The sequence below is a fragment of the Tetrahymena thermophila genome, assembly GCF_000189635.1.
Source record: "Tetrahymena thermophila SB210 genomic scaffold scf_8254377, whole genome shotgun sequence".
Lineage (NCBI taxonomy): Eukaryota > Ciliophora > Oligohymenophorea > Hymenostomatida > Tetrahymenidae > Tetrahymena > Tetrahymena thermophila.
Window position 1 is genome coordinate 224,088 of NW_002476161.1, and position 21,240 is coordinate 245,327.

The 21,240-nt window shown below is 23.6% G+C and overlaps 6 protein-coding genes across 6 annotated transcripts; all 6 read right to left on the reverse strand. All coding sequences in view use genetic code 6, as the record gives it.

Moving 5' to 3' along the window:
- Nucleotides 1-78: 78 nt before the first annotated feature.
- Nucleotides 79-2,520, reverse strand: TTHERM_000716187 (hypothetical protein; the record flags this gene model as incomplete). The annotated part of the gene is made up of 1 exon (XM_012800190.1): nt 79-2,520. The coding sequence occupies one exon, from the start codon at nt 2,518-2,520 to the stop codon at nt 79-81; it is 2,442 nt and encodes an 813-aa protein (XP_012655644.1).
- Nucleotides 2,521-2,898: 378 nt separating this feature from the next.
- On the reverse strand, nt 2,899-3,486 carry TTHERM_000716188 (transmembrane protein, putative; the record flags this gene model as incomplete). Its single annotated transcript, XM_012800191.1, has 1 exon — nt 2,899-3,486. The coding sequence occupies one exon, from the start codon at nt 3,484-3,486 to the stop codon at nt 2,899-2,901; it is 588 nt and encodes a 195-aa protein (XP_012655645.1).
- Nucleotides 3,487-4,913: 1,427 nt separating this feature from the next.
- Nucleotides 4,914-8,696, reverse strand: TTHERM_000716189 (cyclic nucleotide-binding domain protein; the record flags this gene model as incomplete). The annotated part of the gene is made up of 9 exons (XM_012800192.1): nt 8,559-8,696; nt 8,307-8,505; nt 7,756-8,249; nt 7,568-7,693; nt 7,446-7,510; nt 7,141-7,390; nt 7,024-7,074; nt 5,662-6,970; nt 4,914-5,608 (listed from the first exon to the last, which is right to left on the reverse strand). The coding sequence occupies exons 1-9, from the start codon at nt 8,580-8,582 to the stop codon at nt 4,914-4,916; spliced, it is 3,213 nt and encodes a 1,070-aa protein (XP_012655646.1). The 5' UTR covers nt 8,583-8,696.
- A 703-nt stretch (nt 8,697-9,399) lies between these two features.
- Nucleotides 9,400-10,305, reverse strand: TTHERM_00716190 (hypothetical protein; the record flags this gene model as incomplete). The annotated part of the gene is made up of 3 exons (XM_001031976.3): nt 9,400-9,508; nt 9,600-9,769; nt 9,985-10,305. 3 exons carry the CDS (start codon nt 10,303-10,305, stop codon nt 9,400-9,402), a joined length of 600 nt encoding a protein of 199 aa, XP_001031976.1.
- A 1,630-nt stretch (nt 10,306-11,935) lies between these two features.
- TTHERM_000716219 (hypothetical protein) lies at nt 11,936-12,581 on the reverse strand (the record flags this gene model as incomplete). The annotated part of the gene is made up of 3 exons (XM_012800193.1): nt 11,936-12,272; nt 12,326-12,484; nt 12,538-12,581. The coding sequence occupies 3 exons, from the start codon at nt 12,579-12,581 to the stop codon at nt 11,936-11,938; spliced, it is 540 nt and encodes a 179-aa protein (XP_012655647.1).
- Nucleotides 12,582-13,933: 1,352 nt separating this feature from the next.
- On the reverse strand, nt 13,934-19,579 carry TTHERM_00716220 (zinc carboxypeptidase family protein; the record flags this gene model as incomplete). Its single annotated transcript, XM_001031979.2, has 4 exons — nt 13,934-16,329; nt 16,382-16,788; nt 16,857-17,281; nt 17,363-19,579. The coding sequence occupies 4 exons, from the start codon at nt 19,577-19,579 to the stop codon at nt 13,934-13,936; spliced, it is 5,445 nt and encodes a 1,814-aa protein (XP_001031979.2).
- Nucleotides 19,580-21,240: the final 1,661 nt, after the last annotated feature.

Sequence of the window (21,240 nt, forward strand, 5' to 3'; positions counted from 1 at the left end):
TATTTGTAAAGTAACAATTTTATTTTTCATCTGATTATTATTTAATTTATTAAATTTCATGGATATTAATTTTTAATTTCATTACAAATCTTATTAGAGCTTGCTTCTTTACAATTTAAGAGCTTAAAGTTCTTTTCTTTTTTCATTAATTTAAAATTTATTTAGCGAGAAGTTTTCAGCAAGTTCATTCTCTAATTTCGATATAGATCCATTTATTAAATAAATCTGCTTCTCAATTTCAGCTTTATTTGCTCTTTTAATTTAACCTGCGTTAGGATTATTGTTGTAGGCTAAGTCTTCGACTTACATATTTCTATTAAATTATTGCTAATTATTATATCCTTGATTTACTTAATCAAAGCTTCTTTGTTGGTTTACTTGATTTTACTAAGAAGTGTATTACATTGAATAGTTTTCAACTTCCATATTTCCAACCTTTTAAAACCCTCCTCTTTCTTAATTATATGATTACTATTATTAGAATAGCAAATCATTTTAATTTTACTTAAACAAATTCCCTCTACCGAACCCATAGTTGGGCTACTATTATTGAACAGGCTGCTATTAAAGTTAACCATATTAATGATTTTGTCTTCTATACTGATAATCATTATTTCTTAAAATATTTGCCTGAGGTTGCTCTGGTTGTTCTTCTATTTCCTCTACAACTGGTCTCATGCAAGCTAAATCAGTTGGCGGATTACCAACATGGCGAGTCCTTAAATAATCTAAAATAGATACTGTACCCTTTTCAATTACAGCTCTCTTTATTAGTTTTAAAGGATTTCCATCAATTTTTAATGTTTTTAGTTTCATAAAACCTAATTCTGTTGGTATTTTTTATAAGTTATTATTTTCTAGGTTAAGATTTTGAAGCATTGGTAGAGTATATGCAATTTATTCACTCAATTCTTGTAGTGAATTATTGGAGACATCAATGACTTCTAATTTATTCAATTTTGCTGATGTAGAAAACAGAGGTGAAAGATCAGATATTTAATTGTATGCTAAATTCAAAACTCTTAAGCTAGGCATAAAGCTTATAATTAAGCCACTAATACTCTTTAACTTATTAATACTTAAATCCAAGTGTTATAGATTGGGAAATACTTGCCAACATTACTTTAATTAAGAATTATTATCAAAAAAGTATTCTATGTTATTTTGTTTAAACTCTAAGCTTTAAAGTTATCTCAGCTGAAGAATAGATTAAGGAAGAGCTATTAAATTGTTATTATTGGCATGTAATTTACTCAATGATTTTTCATAATTGACTAACTATTCAGGTATAATTTAAATTTTGTTATTAGAAATATCCAAATGGGTTAATCCCTTCAAGTTATAAAGACGCTCATCATCAAACTTAGTTAAATTTTAATTTGAAACAATAAACTCATTGTTTCTATAGAATTCTCTCAATAAAACTTCAATAGGATCCAGTTTTTTTTATATAAAATTCATCTTTGGATCCATAGCGCTTTCTACTTATGTGTAATCTCCTTAAATTCTATCACGCAGATATTTTTTTATTGCTTCTGCTCCAGCATTCTTAATTGTATTTCTTATGCATTTAAGAGGATTTCCTTCAACTGTAAAACGAACTAATTTAGGTAATAACCCTATTTCTGAGGGAATATCAGGTAAATCGTTATTAGTTAGGTCCAAAGTCTTGATATTCTTGCAGATAAGGATACTCTTATCTAAATTTTTTAGTTTATTATTGTTAATTACAAGCGCTGAGAGATTAGGAATATTTTCAAATTAAGTAAAACTTTCTATCCTGTTATACGATAGCACAAGCTAATCTAGTTTTTCACTTTATGGAACTTCTTAAAATTCAACTAGCCTATTTTAATCTAAATAGAGATTGACTAAAGACTTCAAATTTTAGAATGCTCCCTCATCAATTTGTTAAATTAAATTTTTAGAAAGAATGAGGTTTTCTAGAAGTAGGCATCCAGAAAAAGCAGGCTAAGGAATGTGAGATATTTTATTCTCGCTTAAATCCACTTTTTTCAAAGGAGTTTTCTCTAAAAATATAGGTACTGCTCTTAAGTTATTTTATGAAAGATTAAGTATTTCTAAGTTTTAAAGGTAGTGCATATTCATAGGAAGTTCTTCTATTTTATTTTCGCTCAAATTGATTTCAACTAAGCTAGGGCATTAAACTAATGAATAAGGGAGCTATTTAATTTAATTCTTACTAAAATCTATCGATTTAAGCTAGGTGAGTTAAAAAAGAGAATTTGGAAGCGTAAAAAGTTTATTATTTAGCATTCTTACTAATTGAATTTCCTTCTCATGAGTAAAATCTTCAGGAATCTACTTAATTTCATTATTCGACAGATCAAGCTTTGTTAAAGGAGCTATTTCCCACCAGTTATCATCCAGCTACAAATCCTGATACTATGCTATTTATTTAGGAAACTCTTTGAGTTCCAAACCTATTAATGTTAATTATCCTGTCCTGCGAGCTCTTTTTAAGCTTCCAATAATAGCTTTTTCGCCTGTTTCAATCATTTAAAGTTTAAGTTCAAAAATTTAATAATTAATAATTTAAAAAATATCTTTTAAATTTATAAAGTATTTCAAAGCTCATAAATACTGATTGATAATTTAATTTATTTCTATATAAATAACATGTTTTATAAATAAATAAATATCATAAAAATTATTTTTTTTATTAAAATAATTTCATTTATTTAAATCAAATTCAACTCTTGTTATCTAAAAAGTTTTTCTTTTTAAACCTAATTTGGTTATTCACTTATTTATTTTATTCATTTATTTATGAATGCTTATGTAAAATTATTTCATTTTACTTTTATGTCGTATCTAAGAAATTCATATTTTTATACAATTCTTATGTTTATTTTTGTAAAATAGGTTATTGTTTTGTCACATTCTATTTGTGGTTTTAAGTGTGAGATTAGTTCTAATCATTAACTCCTTTCTTTTATATATCCAAGTAGTAGCCTTCTAAATAGAAAAGCTTTTAAAGTAATTCTGTAAATAAATATTATGTATTATTATTAGATAAATGGTTATCCTAATTAACTGTTTTATTTTTATCATTTATATTGTCATCTGTTTTTACTTTAGGAAATTATGTAGTAATGTTTGATTTTATTGTTATTGTATAATTCTTTTATTTAGTATCTTTTTTGTTTTATATTTCTATTTTAGTATTGTTCTTAGGTAGGTAGTAAGTGTTATTTTTTAAATCTGTTTTATTTTTTTCATTAGGATGAGTGGAATTATCATTTTTTGGAGGTATTGGTGTAGGTTTTGTGTCATTCTTAGGCTTATGATCAGGAGTAGTATTATTATTCTTTGGTATTGGCTGGGGTAATGGAGAAGTACTATTTGGCTTTGCAGGAAAGGGATGAGATACTTTTTATTAATGAAGAAGCTATGGCAGGTAGTAAGTTATACAAAAAAGCAAAGAAAAGAAGAAAACCAGATTAATATAATAAATGAAAACATAATGAGAAATCAATTTGTTTTCCTATTTTATTTCACCGTTCTATTAAACCATGTTTAATTCTTGAAGGTTTAGCTATATCATTTAAGAATAAGAAAATCTAAATAAAATATAATTAATTTGCTAAAGACATCCAATAGTCAAAATAGGAATCAAGTTTATTTTGTAATCTAGTTTATAAGAAATCCAAATTGTTAATATTAACAAGCATATTTATAAAATTAATTAAAGAACTTCTACCAATATTTTTTTAAAATAACCTTTACAAAAAGAGCTTTATTACGAGTTTAAATCAGATGATTAATTTTTTAGATTTATTAAAACCCATTCAAAAAGCCAAGAAAGTAGATTACTTTGCAAAAATAATAAAGTCCCTGTCAAAAACAGTTACGAATCTAATTTATTTTTTAAAAGTTCCAAGCACGCTACAGTTAGACCTCCAATTATTATATAGGAAAGAGGATTTATTAAAATATTTTTAATTTTTCTTAACACTATGATGTGAAAGTAGAAAGCGCTAACAATAAAAAAGACAACACTAATAAAAGGAAAGAAATGTAGGAAAAATATCTTCGTTGAGTGGTTTTTTACAAGAAGAAGTGTGAGGACAAAGCCTATAATATTAATTGACCACAAAAAAACATTAATATCAAATGGTAAATATTTTAGAAATGTAAGATTAGTTTCTATTTTTTGGATCAAGATAGATTCTTTAGAGTTCATGTGAACTAGGTACCAAAAAAGAATAATTTAAATGAATAAAGAGCCTTGAGAAATGAAATCTGAATAAATCTTGAATGAAACATTTTAGCTTTTGTATTCTTTTGAAAAATTTTTATCTTTTGTAGCAATATTTTCAGCTGTTTCTTCATTATTTTTTTATTATTCTTATTCAATCATTTTAAATAGTTATTCTTTTTTATTATCTATTAAACACACACTAAAAAATTAACGAAATTATATTCTCTTTTCACATTTATTTAAGTCAAAAATTTATTAATAATTTGTAAATTTTAATGTTGATTTGAAGCATTTTAATTGAAATTAGTATTTTTAAATTTATAATTCATTTATTGAAAGACTACTACTAGCTAGTATTTGAGATGTAACAATATTTTATTTTTATAAATTTTAACAGAAATATCGAAAAAATATTGTGTTAAAATTTTATTTTCTTTAATGAAAAAGATTATTCAGATAATTACAATTTTCATTGTAGATTACAGAAAATAAAATACAATTATTTTTTATTTAGTAATAAAACTTTAAAATAAAAATTTAAAGAATTAAAAATTTTTAAAGAGATTCGTTAATGTTTGTTAGAAAGCAAAGTTTTTAAAAATTAATATTATTTAAGAAATAAAGAAATTTTAATAGCAAAAATAATGGAAATTTAAAACAAAAAAGCATTGTAAATATGGATAGAATTTCACTACTTATAAAGAGGTTTTAAATGATAAATTTACTAACCATCGATTCCTTCGATGCTATTTTTTAAAGGATTGTCTTTGAAGTTGTCATTTAATGTTGCATTTTATTTCTTAAAGACAGAAGTATATGAAATTATATTAATTTTAGAATTATCATTAGAAATTGAAGGACTGATAGTAGATTAGATATTAGACACATATGTCTACTTATTTCTTATATCTAAACTATTTGCTATTTTTTTCCTTTTTCCTCTTGATTGAGTAGTTAAAATACTTGTGAGTCTGTATTCGCTTTAATTAGATTAATTTTATTATGCAACTCTTTTATCATATTAGTGTATTGTTTATTCAGCTGTTTACTTCAGTTGTGTGGGCGTTGGAGTTACTGAAATTTGATTAATAAGTGTATTTTATTTAGATTTTATTTCTTTTTAATCATCAGTAATGTATTAAATAGAAGACTGTGATTGTATCATAAAATTTAAATTTTCATTTTTGTTTTAATTAATTTTTGAAGGAGATAGACTATATTCTCTTTAAGATTGAGCATTTCTTCTTCTCTCTGTATTAATTTGTAACTTTTATTTCCATAAATTTTATACTTTATTTTTTGCTGCACTGCCTCTATAGCTGTTCTATTCTTTAAATAGTTCTTCTTATTCTTTTGTTTTTTTGTTTATTATCTTATTCAAGTCTAATTTTGAAAGAAAAAATAAAATTCTTTGTTAAAAATTTAATAAAACTTACTTTTCAAATTTAAATTTTGTTGCTTTTCCTTGTTTTCCTTGGTAGGATTAATTATTTAAGTGCATACATAATCTTATATCAATGGAGTTTGTTTTTGATTGTTTTTATTCTCTTTATTTTACTAATTTATTAAAAGCATGGCTAGAGGAGATTTAGTTCTAGGATATGAAAGTTATTAAAGTATCATGTTTTACTCTGTTTCTAAACAAGATTGGTTCAATGCACTCTCTGATACATCTTTATGGTTAATGCTTGAATTAACTGATTGACTTTACAGGTGAGGACTTTCAATGTTATTCATCTTCGTGTTTTAATGGTTTTGTCTATAAGTATTTTAAGCGCTTTAGACGTGATAAAAAGAGGACAATAAACCATTTTAATTTAACTCATCAATTTTCAACTTATTATCTTCGATGTCCTACAAAAAAGCAGCTTCTTTAATTGCCTTAACTTATTTGCTTGAAATAAATTCTTTTTTTTAAGAAATCTCTTAGTAATCAGTTCTTGAACTTTAAATAGGAGATGGGCTCTTCTTCCAATCATGGATGTAGTTTTTATACTTTTGTTTTCTAACTATTACCTTTTATCTTTATTTTTCGTCAAGCTCAAATGTATAAACTTGTTTAATCTCTTTAGGCTTATCTTTTAATTACCTTTCATAATTTTTTTATAAGTTTAGTCTCCCAAAATTATTTAAATCTTTAGGTTGGCAGGTTTATATTTCATTTTTAACATGGCTTGATGTTATAATTTTTTACAAATCTTATATATTGTCAACACCAAATGAGGCATCGTTTTCTAAGCGAACCTTTTTGGTATGGTTATTAGGTACAGACTTCTTTTTACTGTGATTTATTTCATCAATTTGATTTTCTGTTGAAAAAGAAGAAGATCTGTTTTAGTTAGAATATCTTCTGAAATGAAGCTTTAATTACATTTTTTTTAGCAAATGTTTTTTTATGCCATTTGTTTCCATAAATTACAATTCATTTTCATCATATTAGCTCTATACATCTTCATTTTGTTTGATTTTATAATTAATTTCTTAAACACTTATTTAAGGGCTAAGAAAATAATCTTATTTTTTGTTTGATTCTTCATGAATATCATTAATTGAACCCATTTAACTAGATTAAGGCTATATATTAGCTTTGTTGTAAAATTAGGTCATGCTTGTATTGGAAGGGGCAACGCTAATTTTAGGGAATTTTTCAAAATTTTTTTTTTAATCGTCATTCATTATTAAAGAAAAGCTCATTTCTTTTTTTTCTTTTGCAATTGGACTCTTTTCAAAGCTTTCATTTACTGGCTACAAAGTATAAAAATATTTAAATAAGTTGAATATTTTAAATGAAATTTTACTGATTTTCTGTGGGGTTACTGTAGCATAGGAAAGTCTATTGATTGCTATTTCTATTTATTTTTTTATTATTTTAAATATACCTAAATATCAAATTTGTAAATCAAAAACTATTTTACCAGATTATCTTGTTGCATCCTAGAAGGAGAAAGATCTTGAAATTTCTTTTCTTCGAAATAAAAGCTTTTATAATTTTTTATAGATACTTTATTTCCTTAATCTTGCTGCACATTAGATATTTCTTTTTGGTTTTATAATTGAGCAAAAGTTGTTCTAGTGCTTTATAAATCAATAACCTTTTATATAAACAAATTGGCACTAATTTATAAGCATTCACCTTTCCTGCTTTCACATATGACAGTATGATTCCTATTTATTAAAACGTAAAGTTGAAAACTTAATCCTTGGATATTTTATTCTTAACCTTGTTTCTATTCCTTTAATGATATCTTCTTCTCCAAAAGTTTCAAATTGAGTCATAATTTTCAGCTTTTAAATTAGAATTCAGATTAAACTAGAATGCTAAATAATATATTTTAATTTTACTTTTAGATCCTTTTTTCCTTTTGGTGATCCCAAAAAAAGAGGTCCTCCCTATTGCTAAATGTTGTCTTAAATGATCCTTTCAATAGGAGAAGTAATGGCTTAATTTCTATCATACTTTTTTAGAATCTATTTGAAATTAGTTTGAAAAAAATCAAAGATGTTTATAAATCTAAGAATAAACAACCAACAGCATATTCTCCTTATTTTATAAAGTAGACGCTATCAGAACTTTGTCCTTCATTATATATTGTGTCACCTCTCAAATTTATTAAAAGATTAGAATTAACAGCTATATCTCTTAAGTAACCAAAAGATTAGTTAGAAAAGTGAGGTATCGAAGAGAGAAATTAAATCGTTTTCATCATATTTTTGTGCTCATAATTCTTTAGATACTTTTAAAAATCGCTTTGAGACAACGTAAATAACACACACTCAGTCTAGCATATAGCCGTTGATTGGTAGTTTCGCTTATAAATGAGATCAATCATACCTAAACTGTCACCTCTTGCTTTTGTCTGTAGTAAACTGAGTTTTAAACCATTATAAAGAAGATCTTCTTTCAAGTTAGAAAGTTTATTATTTTCATCGCTCTATTGTTCTTCTAAATTAACTGGCAATTACAGTTTTTGATAAACATTTATCCTTCCTTCAACCAATATAAAATACTTTTGAGGCTTAGCATCTTATTTTAAATGCATTAAAAAATAAATAGATATTAAATAATTTGATAGTAAGTTACAAATATCAAACAAATGTTCATTTTTTTTATTTTGCTAGACTTTCATATATTTCAGAGCCATTAGGCAAGCTTCTTATTCTTCTTAGCTTTCTTAATAAAAATTTTCAAAATAGGATAAGCTATGACAAAAAGATTTTAATATTTATAAATGATCAGGAGTGCGCAACTCTGGTTGCAGTTGTAAAATCTATATTACTTCCTAAATATAAATATGGTAGGTTATTCATTAAAATGCTAAAATTGAATGATTACATCACTTAGCACTTTTTATAGCATTCTTTGAAATTATAATCTAATTTAAAAATGTAATTCCTTTGATTTTTGTAGATCCACTTACACTGATTACCTAAATTTTTCTAAAGGATCTTGATTGTTTATATAGAGTATAATTAAATCTTATGCAACAATGAGAAATTAAATTTATGATTTGATACTACTTTATCTTAGTTAACAAGATCGATCATAATTTTTTACTTCATAGTATTAATAAAAAAAAAATATATGGTTATTTCTTATTTCGAAATAATCTTGTAAGTAATTATCATATTTATATTAAGTAAACATATTTTCATAAAAGCAAAATAATTAATAACAAGAATTGCTTCAATAATATTTGGTAGTTCATTACTATTAAAAAAACTCATACAGAAAAATATATTTTAATTCTAAGCTTGAAAAAATTTGAAGAAATGCTGAAAAATTAACTGTCTTATTTAAGAATTCTACTTTAATCATAAAAAAATCTAAATATCATTTTATAGAATTTGTTATGAAAATTAAAACTTCATTCAAATAATGAATGAATTACTGCTGCAATTTTATATTTGTAAAGCTAGTTATTCTTTATCTCTTTATTGCAGTAAACAACAAATTAATTCAAATCAAAACAAAATCTCAATAAATGTATTTAATTCAGTTAAGAAGAAATAGTTTTATTTTTAAATAAGTAAAGAAGAAAGGAGAAAACAGCAACAAAGTAGAAGATTTGATAAATGATAATGACGACAAATATACTTATAAGTATAGTAGATATATGAATGCATAATTCAGCTTTTCCAAATATTTAGAAGTGTTTAAATAAAATTTAATTGTTTCAATCGTTTTCACCTAACTTATCTTCAGCCAATTTTTGCAATCTTTGAGATACCTTAAGCTTAGTTAAGTGTTCTTCATCGAACATTCTAGCGATTTGTTCAAAGTACCTTGTAGATGTTACAAAAAATAATTAGAAAAATATGATTCATTTATTTAAGAATAAATTTAAATAAGAAAATAATAAATAAATAATATTACAAAATATAAGGACTATTAGAATCAGTGTTGAAATTATATATCTTATCTTTAGGCATTTTAGTTATTTCTTCATAGATATTAAAGGGAAGAGTTTCTATTTCTTTATTAATTTAATCAATTACTTGATTATTCTTTTCATTAATGATTTATTCGGTTCTCATTCTGTAATACTTTTTTATTTAAAATATTTTAATTTAATAAAAGAGTTCCTTCATCAATTTTTTTATGTTATTTTTTATTTTTTAGAAGCAATTTTCTTTCAATTTATCACATATTTTTCTGAAAACTAATCTTTGCAAAATGAATTAAATTTATCATTATATTTTCGCAATTTAAAAACAATAAATGATGATGTCTTAAATAAACTAATTGCTAAATGGCTTACTTCGTGTGCTCCGATTTCTTCAAACTATTTTTTCATCTCGACAGCATCTTTTTTATCAACTTTAATGTTAAGTCTGTTTTTATTTGCGAAAACCTAATACTAAGTCATAATTGATCTAAGTCTCTTTGCACTCAACCAAGGATGAGGTGGTCTTTCACCAGTGTAATCACCTGTAAATTGGTTGGTTTCTTTCAATCTTTTTTTTTCTTTTCTTGCTTGAACGGTAGCTTCATTAACCTTACCTTTCTTATTCCATCTAAGTGTTTAAGAACACAATTAGGTTAAATCACTACGAACGGCTTTTGCTAAAAATTGAGACATTCTTAATACTTCTTTTATTTATCAATCTTTTTAACTTAAATTAAACAATAATGCCTAATTTATTTGTATCTTTTATAAAAATATTCAAGATTCTTCATTCAAAAATCAATTAAAGTGTGCATTTAAATCAATCAATCATTCCAATTATTTATTTATTATCTGAATAGTTAATCTCAAACTAAATTTTACTTATTAATGATAATTTTAACACCCTAAATTAAATTTTAAAGTTAAATCTAAAACATTTCAAAAACCCTTTTTCAATCTTTAATATAAAATTTTGATTTTAAAAAAAAGCTTTCCACTAAAATAGGCTTAATAAATAAAAGTTAAAGCAATTAACATAAAACATTTTGTTATTAAAGTTTAAATTTGATTATTTTTATTATTATGATTTTAACATCTAAAGAATTAATATTATCTTAGTAAAAAAAATTTAATATAAATAAAACTTGAAGATAATATCAAACTAATAAAATAAAATTTTAATAATATCTTCTAAAGCTATGTCCTTAAATTGATAATTTAAATTTATTAAATAATTTAATAAATATTACAAGTTTTTAATTTTATTAAATTAAAATATTTATTTTACTTATATGTATTTATAATATAATTTTTATTTTTTAATGAATGTTTTGATTTTATTAACTTTAATTAATTAATGATATAGGCTTATTAACATTTTTTTAACAATTTGATTTTTAAAATGAACAAATATTTTTGTTAAAGTATTCAATAAACTTTTTGATAGGAAATAAATATAATTTACGATTTAAATTGAACGATTGTTAAGACTACATTTTCATAATGAAATTATTATTATTTTACTTCTTTATTTAATTTAAATACATATAAAAACATTTGCTTGATTATTTTTAATCTATAAGAAATTTTAAATATTTGAACTTAAGTATACTTATCAATTTTTAAAGAATCATTTTAATATTTATATCTGAATTTTTAAAAACAATTTTAGATTCATTTCTATCAATATTTAAAAGATTTTATTAGTTATTTTAATTTGAATAAAAGGCTTGAAAAATTTGGTAAGCTATCAAATGATTATTCATTTTTTATCATGAAAGAAAATATTTCTTCTTAGCTTAACAAGCTATTGTAGGCTTATTGATAAATTAAATACCTTAGGCTCAAAATAAATTTTAAGACTACATCTAATTCATTAAATTGTTATCATTTTAATTAATAACGTTTTAGTTTCTTTATTAAATTAAACTTATTATTATTTTATATGCAAATGTTTGATTTCAGTTTGTTAAAATAATTTTAGATTTTTTTAACATATTCTTAATTTTTTTAAACATTATTTATAATTTTAATTTGAATGAGAGATTTAAAAATGATAGACAAAATCCAATTTAATTTTAATTAACTTTTTTATAAAATATTTTGTTTTCTTTGTTTAATACAAAATTTGATTAATTAAAAGTTATTTATAAGAAAGATTATGAAGATAATTAACTTCTAAAAATGAAATAATATTCAGAAAATACATTTTAGATTCTAAATAAATCCATTTTGAACTTGCTTTTCAAAATGCAATTTTTAAAATTCTTACTTTTTCTGTATATTTTCTTAAAAATGTTTAATTATACATATAATTTTTGATTCACTCTAATGTTTTTTTATGTTGATAATATTGAGATTAAGCAATCTTAAGATTCTATTTATTCATTGATTATCCTAATATTAAATCAAATAAAGGCATCAAAATAATTCGGTATTATAGCTCATTGATAATATTATACTAAAACGACTCTACTTCTAACAAAATGAAAGCAAATTAAGAAAACCAATTTTTTATTTAAAAATTTGTTATGGAAACATTTGTCTCTAAAGCTCCTTGTAACCACCAGTCTTGTGTTGTATCTTCTGTAAGAGGTTTGAGAAATGGCTTATACTATGGAGCTAAAATTCGCTTTATGCATGCTTTGGTTATGACAATACTATTTAAAAAAGGATCACTTAAAAGTAAAATTACACATATTGTTACACTTACTTTAGAGCATGCTAGAAACTTGGGTACATACGTCTTTTCATACAAGTCTCTTGTATGTTTACTTAATAGATTAAGAGGAGTATAATCTCCTTTTCATTCTCTAATTGCAGGTGCTATTTGCGGAGGACTGATTTTTGGAGAAAAGAGCGGAGTTAATACCTAAATAGTTTTATATTTATTTTCTCGTGTCATACAAGGTAGCGCTGAATTACTAATTAAAAAAGGGTTACTACCTAATTGGAGTTTTTACCCTCATTTAGCAATGATATGTTGGGCAGTCGTCATGTATTTGTTTGAAGATAATGAAAGTACTCTTTAACCTTCATTATCTACTTCTATGAAATTCCTTTATAAAGAATCTGATCACAAAGTGAAGTACCTAACTCAATTTTTGCCTTTTACACTTCCTACTAAGTATTCAAAGAAATTCAGGTTTAGACCAGAGGACAGATAGCGTCATCCTAGTATATCATAATAATTCCCTAATTAATGAAAAAACAAAATAATAAATTTAATATAAAAAAATGTTTTATTCTAGTATTCAGAAAAATCATCTTATGTTTGTTTATTTTTATCACAATTTCTTTATAATCTAAAATTTAGCTAAGCTCAGCCATAAAATGAAATCTACCCTAAAGTTATTTGATTAAAATATAGTAAAGAAATAAAAATTATTTCATGTAGTTTTATTTTTTATTCAAATTTTATTAAATATCTTAAATTAAAATTCATTCAAAATTCTTTTTTATATTAAAATTATTATTAATAAATTAAATATTTTTTTTGTGTGATTTAAAAATTATTTTGAAATATTTATTTCCTTATATTTCATGTTATTAATCATTAAAAATATTTTTAAATTATTTAAGTGATGGACTAAGTAAGCTGATTGGAAATCATTTATATTTTTATCAAAAATCTACATCAAAAATTTAAAGTTAAAATGTTAAATGAAGTTATTTTAACTAATCTAAAAACTCAAAAATAAAATAATTTCTTATTTACTTTCCCATTATCTATTTTTGATAGATAAAATATATTTTACAAATTATCAAACAGATTTTCGATTAAAAAAAAAATTATTCACTTCAGGGTTCAAATTAAAGGTAAGTAAAATGAATTTATTCTTAATTGAATATTTTTTTATTTTTTTGAAAAAGAAATCCTAAATCTAAAATAATTCTATTTTTGAGAATTTATAATTTATTATGTTTTAATTCAAAAGTTTTTTAAACTTTAAAACAAAAAAAGTTTTTATAATTGAAAAAAATTTATGTAAATTTTGTACTCTTTATATTTTACACTAATTAAATAATTTAAAATATAATTAAAATATAAATTAAGCTAATTTGAGGAAATTTATTTTGTTAAAATCACAAAATTTAAATTATTTTTAAATAGAAAAATAGTAGATTAAATTGAGAAAAGTGATGCAATATTTGATAACTAAATAAGAAATAAATATATATTTACAGGTTTTACATACTTACTTAGATAGGTAGAATATAATTTTTGATAAATTTGGTTGAAAATAATTTGATACTAGTATTCTTATTTTTATTATTTGTTAATTGAACAAATAGTTGAAAAAAAATAAAATTAATTTTTTCAAATAAAATTTAGTTTTCTTATTCTTATATTGTTTTATGCAAAAGGCTAATATTATTGGTTGGAAAAATTTTTAAATGCTACAAAATTATTTCCATTATCAAATTGATACATTTACAGCTTTTGTTCATCTGTTGAAAAATTTAATTTTTCTTATTAAGAAGTTTATGTATTAAAATTGTTATTTATCAATTGTTATTAAATTTATAGTTATGCTTTTGTTTCTTGGATTGACCTAGCTCTGTGCTTTTTGATTTTATGTTTATTCTAAGCGAGAGAGTAGTTTGTGCTATTAAAATTTCTAGTTGTGTTATTTAATGAAATGGCAGCTAACCTCTCTTGATTTAAATACTTGTTATTTAAAATTTATTAACCAAACATATTGTTGCTGGCATGTTTATCACTTTGCTGGTTAGAATTAAAACTACTTATCTAGCTAATATTGTCAGTATTTAAAAATTGTCTTAAAGGAGCTTATGCTCTTATCTTTCTATCAAAGTTAGAAGCATTTTTAGCAATTTATTTAGTAGTTTATTCCTTATTGGTTAATTATAAATCATCTGTAATATTAATTATATCTGAGTTTGAGCTACTTTAATTGTAATTATTTGTTTAATTGTATTAAATATTATTGCTATTTGAATTTGAACCACTAGATTAAGCTTATTCATCAGCATAAAATTGTTAAATCCCTTTTTTACTACTTGAAAAACTTACAAAGTTGTGTGGTATTTCAAGAAAGTTATTATTACTTCTATTGTCACTTTAAGCGTTTTTCTACTTAAAATTAGATATACTGTCATTAAAATTTTTATTAAGTAAGTTACTTGTTTGTAACATATTCTCTTAATTAATCATATTATTCTTTTAGTTTAATATTTAGACTTCTATTTAATTTATTTCTTATTCATCTTACACACCAACTGAGCATGCTTATATCTTTTCCAACTTTAAACGAGATTGAACCATAATTTAATTTTTTTTATCTTCAAAGATAGCTGTATCTGGTGGTAATTATTCAAAGCTTTTAATTTAACTATGTACATTTTTTGGAGTTCTTTAAGCTTTTCCCATGTAATCTATGCTATTCTTAAATTTGGTTTCAAATTAAGATTGCTCTTCATCTTACTCATCATCATCGTCTACAATAAATGCTTTTTAACTACTTTCTGTAATATTTTGGTTAGTTAATTTGTGTTTTCTTTCTAAAATGCCATTTTTAGTGCTTCCTTGGCTTTTTATTATTAAACTTTGTTTTTCTTAATTTTCTTCAAATTGCTGATTATCTTCTTAATTTTATTTCTATTGAAATTAACTTGATCTTCTGACTGCAAATGTATTTTATTAGGCTAAATTAGAAGAATTAGTGCTATTAGAAGTAGATTATTTGCCATAATTCCTACTAGAGTTATTGCTAATAGGAATATTTTAATTTTCATATAATCTAGATTAAATATCAGATGTATTCAATCTGAATGCAGGATTGGCTTCACTATTAGATGAGGATATTCCTCTTGTGTTTGTATTTTATCTGTTATCTTCAAAAGGAACCATAACACTATTTCTTTATTTATATTATGCTAAATTTTAGTATATTGTAGATTAAGAATTTCTACTTTAATTATATTAGTATGACTAATTTAGCTAAACTTATTAAAGTTCAATCAGTTTTTTTTCTAAGTAAGTTCCATTAACAGAATTTTTGGCATATGCATTAGTTGGATACTGGTTGAATGCCTGTGCAGCAGGTGGGTACTAATTTTTATATGTTTGTTGTGGTGAACTTTATTAACTTGTTGCTTGTGAGGGTTGATTATTTGCAGAATTTTGAATTTCTTGGTTTGTTTAGTTTTAAGTTTAGTAGGCAGATGCAAAATTTTATCCAACTTTTGCTATAGGATAAGATTATTTTTTTAATTACTGTTTTTTCATTTCCAGTTGCTGCTTATAATTTTATATGATAGGAGAAGGGTTCCATCTATTTCTTTCCTAACTTTAAGAATATACTGTTAAGGGTTTCTTTTTGTTATTCTAATCCTAGTTGGAGTTATTAGTATTGTTATCACCTTGATTATTGATCTTGACTTCTACAAGATTATTACCATTTTTTTCTTTTTCTTTAATAGTCTGTTGCTTTTTCTTCTTAGATTTTTTTCTATTTTTAGCTTCATTTGATAGTTGAAGCTCTTTATCTTTGAATATGTCAACCTCTGCTTCGCTATCTGAACCACTTGCACTCTCTTAGTCATTAGGATCTTCTCCCTTATCTATTTTTTTAAAAGCCTTTTCTAGCTCATCTTTTCCAAAATAATCTCTCCAGTCTACTTTCATATCAGGACATAACTGAAGGAGCAATTCTTGCTTACTATCTAAGTCGTTGCTTTTCAGTAATTCATCTTATTTTTTTTTATTATAAAATAAAAATTATTCTAATTGCATTATTTTTACCTGCACAGTCTGGAGAATTCAAAAAGTTAGTATCCTTTTTTGTGTTCCCATTTATCAGTGAAGGTGTAAGACATCTTTTTTCTTTTTGCTTTATCTATTGCTATAAATTATTTAGATTCTTTTCTTTTTCCTGCTGAATGTTTAGCAAATTATTTTCAATTCTTTTTTGCTTTTCAATTTTCTTTTGCTCTTTCATATTTCGAAGTATTTTATTTTAAGCACTCTCTCCTGTGAGCTGAAACAACCTAAAAGGTTTGAGCCAGCCTCTTGTCTCTACTAACTCAGCCATCAGAATGTCCATAACAAGAGTGTATTCTACTATACTTTCACAAAGACTTTTTCCAAGATTAGAAAGGTCTTATGTAGTAAAATGAGTTGGTTTGCCATCGTTTTGCAAGTCATCATAGCTTAAATTATATTCACATAAATAATTAGACATTAATGAATAAAAAATAAAATTTTAAAAGAATTTTACCCAAAAAATGAAGTTTCTAATGTAAAAGAATTAGAAATCTTTAATTCGTTCCAGCAAATGACTCTAGCTGTATTCTTTTTGTCATCAGTTACTCTAAATTTGCAATCCTTAATACTAAATAAGTGGTTTTTTTTAGAAAGTATTCTAGGTATTAGCCTTACTTGAGTCCAAGTGCTAGCACCTCCATCACTAGTTTTGTTGCATCCATAAAAAAAAGCATGCTTCTTCATTGAATGTCCATGGAGGTCACAGAAAATAGCAACTTCTCTTTTCAGATGCGATTTTTTTATCTCCTTTTTTACTTCAAATACTTCAGGATGAAGGACAGGATCAGGATTATCCCATTTTCTATTCAAATCTGATCCTGATAAATTGCACCTACTATTTCCTACAACAACTCCATCAGGATTCATCATCGGAACTATCTATTAATTTTTTATTTATTTATTAATAGTTATATTTTTAATAGTATAAACATAAAAGTAAATATTTTAATATAAATTTACTTTAAATATATAATTATCTAAAAGATATTTAGCTTGTATAGTGTCAGTCAACAGATAAGAAATAAATCCTTCACAGACAAAGCTAGATGGAGTCTCTCCTGGATGCTAGCGAGCTATTATAAAAATAACTTTTTTCTTCTTTTTATTTTTCGTTAACTTAGGGTTTTTGCTTGAAGTTATTTTGAGAAGAATTATAGGTAGGCCTATCCTTGAAGTAGCAATGGTTCTTTTTTTATACAATACTTTGCTTGTTTTAATTATTAACTGCTTCTTTTATTAATCTAAGTTCTAATATTCTAAAAAGGAATATATGAGCTTTTGCTCTTACTATTCTAAGTAGGACATTAAATCAGATAAAGTGTAGGGATAGCAGTAAGCAAAGGTGACTCTTTATCCATTCTCTGTAAAGGTAAAGCTAAAATCCATAGTTTAGAATCCTCTTTTGCTGTTTGGTTAAATTTGAGGCTAAATCAAAGTTGACTGGAGCTATTAATTTAAATTAGAATATAGATTAGTATTACTATTTAATGCATCAGTTTAATTACTATTATTATAACTACCATTTTATATATTTTGATTTAAGTTTGCTGTATTTCCATTTATATTATTATTTCCTAAAATAGAATTCCTTTATTGATTTTTACTTTCGTTATTAGCTTAGAAAAATTAGTGATCTACATTGCTTCTATAGTAAAAAATATTTTCTCCTCCTCTGTGCCAGCCTTTATCTGGTTTAGAAGAATCAAATATAGCTATTTACATCCCCTCTTTATATAAATATCCATTTCTTTTATTATTTAAAATACTAAAAGTAATTGTCTTTGATTAATTTTCTTCTATTTCTTTTTTATCTTCTACATCCTAATCATCATCTTCAATTACTATCCATTTCTTGTCAAAGCTCTAATCATTTTAATTAACAACATCTTAGTTTATAGTTTAGTTTTTTTCTTCCTATTCTATGGTTATACTTTCTTTGTTATCTATTTATTCTGTTTGTTTTTTTGTTTTGAATAAATTATTTATTTTAACAGTAAACATAAACCAATGCAAGCAGCCTTTAGTATTTGTATCACTTCTCAATAAAATTTAACATTTAGACTCCTTCTTATCAACTGTGCAGAAATTTATATTTGAACTTTCAAAATTACCAAGCACAGTAAAAGTATCAAAGCCAAAGGTAATTTCTTGATTACTTTAATTTGTACTTTCATTGTATTACTGAATCTCTCTAAAATCTGTTTAATTAGTTAACACCTAAGAATTGTGTAGAGATAAAGATCTCTGATTCTTTGATTTTATGCATTCAAATTTGAATTAGGGCAGCTACTATTTTAAAGAGAATGGGATTCTCTATGACATAATAAACTTACTCATGAATTGGGCTGCAGACTAAGAATGCTGAATTGACTTATTTATATTTTAACCTTCGCTTTAATCAACTGGTTGCTGATTTTTAATTGAAAAAGTAGTGGAGGAAGAATCTAAGATGCTAAACTTTTATTCATAAATATATTCTTCTAATCCGTAATATTTTTGCCTGTCTAAAACATAGTAAGCCCATTCTTTCATATACGGAAGATAATTGATAATTAGAAATTATTTCTATTTAAACTTTGGAAGAGTATGGCATTCTAATTTTCTTGAGAAAGTCTTATGATAATCAACATAATATATGGAAAAAGGTTTTTACAGCAATTAATCCCCACTATGATAAAAATATTTCATAACACTACCACAAATTTTGCATCTATTTGTTTCAGAGTCTAGCTGGCAATCATGATTTTTTTAATAATCTTATTCTCCCCATTATAACTCCTCCAAATTTGAGCTGCTGTCCACTAAAATATTTTTTTCTTTCTTCTTGGTTTCTTATTAGGGTTAATTTTAAATAGAGCTATTTTGAGTTCTCCCAGCTAGTGATTTCCCAGTTCTTGATTGTCTTTTTGCTTGTCTTTGTAAATAATTTTATTGGATTCCCCTTTAATTTTAATTCTAACTTTTAGAATTTGGTATAACAGAAGAAGTATTTTCAATTGTAAAATTCATTAAAGATAAATTCCTATTATTGTTTTAGTTCCCTCTCATAAATTTATCATGCGCAGTCTTATGATGCAAGAGAAATTCTTGTTCATTTTTTACATATTTTAGTCTAGGTTTTTCTTAAATATCTATAACTCGCTGTTTATCCATTATAGGAAGAGGTTCATCTAACATTTTTTACAGTATTAATTAGAATTTTTTTTTTCAGTTAAACAAAAGACAAAATCACTATCTCAAAATTGAACAAGCAAGTAAGAGCAGCTGATAATCACGATTCAAAAAAATGAAGAAAAGACGTGAGTGAATACTATTTGAATAAAATATTTCACCAAAAATACTATGCTATTAAATAAGTAGATATCAATTATGGTAGTCTAAGACTTTTTAGTTTTTGAAAATTACTCCCTACCTACTTTCTTATAGACTATGATAGCGAATCAATCAATATCTAAATTTTACTGAAAAATCACCCTTCAATTAAATTAATGATTTTTAACTCAAGCCACTTACTTACATAAAATTTTTTGATTATTTTTCATTTGTAAAAAGATTAATCCATATTATCAAAAATAACCAAAAGCCATATATTAAATAGCAAAAATTGAATAATTTCCTAATATTTTCTTTGCAGATACTATCATTAATATTACTTAATTAGCTTTTACTACTCTAATATTTATTAGCACTCTTCATTTCTTTCTGGTTGTAAATTTTTTTTGCATATAATTTTAAAATATTTTTAAAATAATTAAAAAGTTTTAAACTAATAATTTAAATTATTTAAAAATATAAAATAAAGTTAAAAAGAATTCATAACAAGTAACTTTAATTCTTCTAATTTTAAATTATTTATGATTTACTTTTTTATATTTATTTTACTTATATTAAAAATATTTTAGCTGCAATAAAATTGTCTGTAATAATTTTAAATAAATTATTTTTACATTATATAAAAATAAAGCAAAATAAAATTAAACTTTTAAAATATAATTTTATTAAGTGATTTATTTAAATAAAAATGTATTTAATATTTATGAAAAATTATTAAGAAAATTTATTAAAATAATGCTTCAAATTTAATTCTTTCTACCAAAAATTGTTTTTGTTATTTTATTTAAAAAAAATAAAATTATTTAATAGTTTTTAATTTAAATTTAAAAGTATCTAATTAATTAATGCCATATAAAAATATTTGATAGTGAATATCAAATTAATTCTCAATATCTAAAAATTAAAATTGATTGATTGATTGATTGATTGATTGATTGATTTATTTATTTATTGATTGATTATAAAATAGAAAAATAAAATAAATTTTAAAGATAAAAGATTGATTATATTCTTACATTGAGATGATTCAAAAGAATTAATTATATAAATAATTTATTAATATTTTATATTAACTTATAAACACCTAAGTAAAATTTTTCTTTTTTTTATGCTATTGAGATAAAAATGATAGTAGGATATATTATAGAGTCTCGCAAATTATTTTTCGCAAAGCAAATGTTTATAAAAACTCATTTTGAGATAGCTATTAATTAAATGAAGGGAAGACTATGAAAATGCAGTAAAAATGAATAGAATAAGTAAAGAAATAATGAATGAATGAATTTACTAAGCAGTAATAAATGGCTTATCAGTTAAAAGAAATATTATAAAATGAATAACATTTAGTGAGGCTTATATGGAGAAATGAAAAAAATGATAAGAGCAAAAAAGGAATAGTGAAATATATTTATACTGGGAGATGAAAGAATTAGGGTGAAATTAAGGGCAATTGCTTTGGGGGGAAAAAAGATATTTGATAAGAAGGTTTTAATATCAAAGGAATT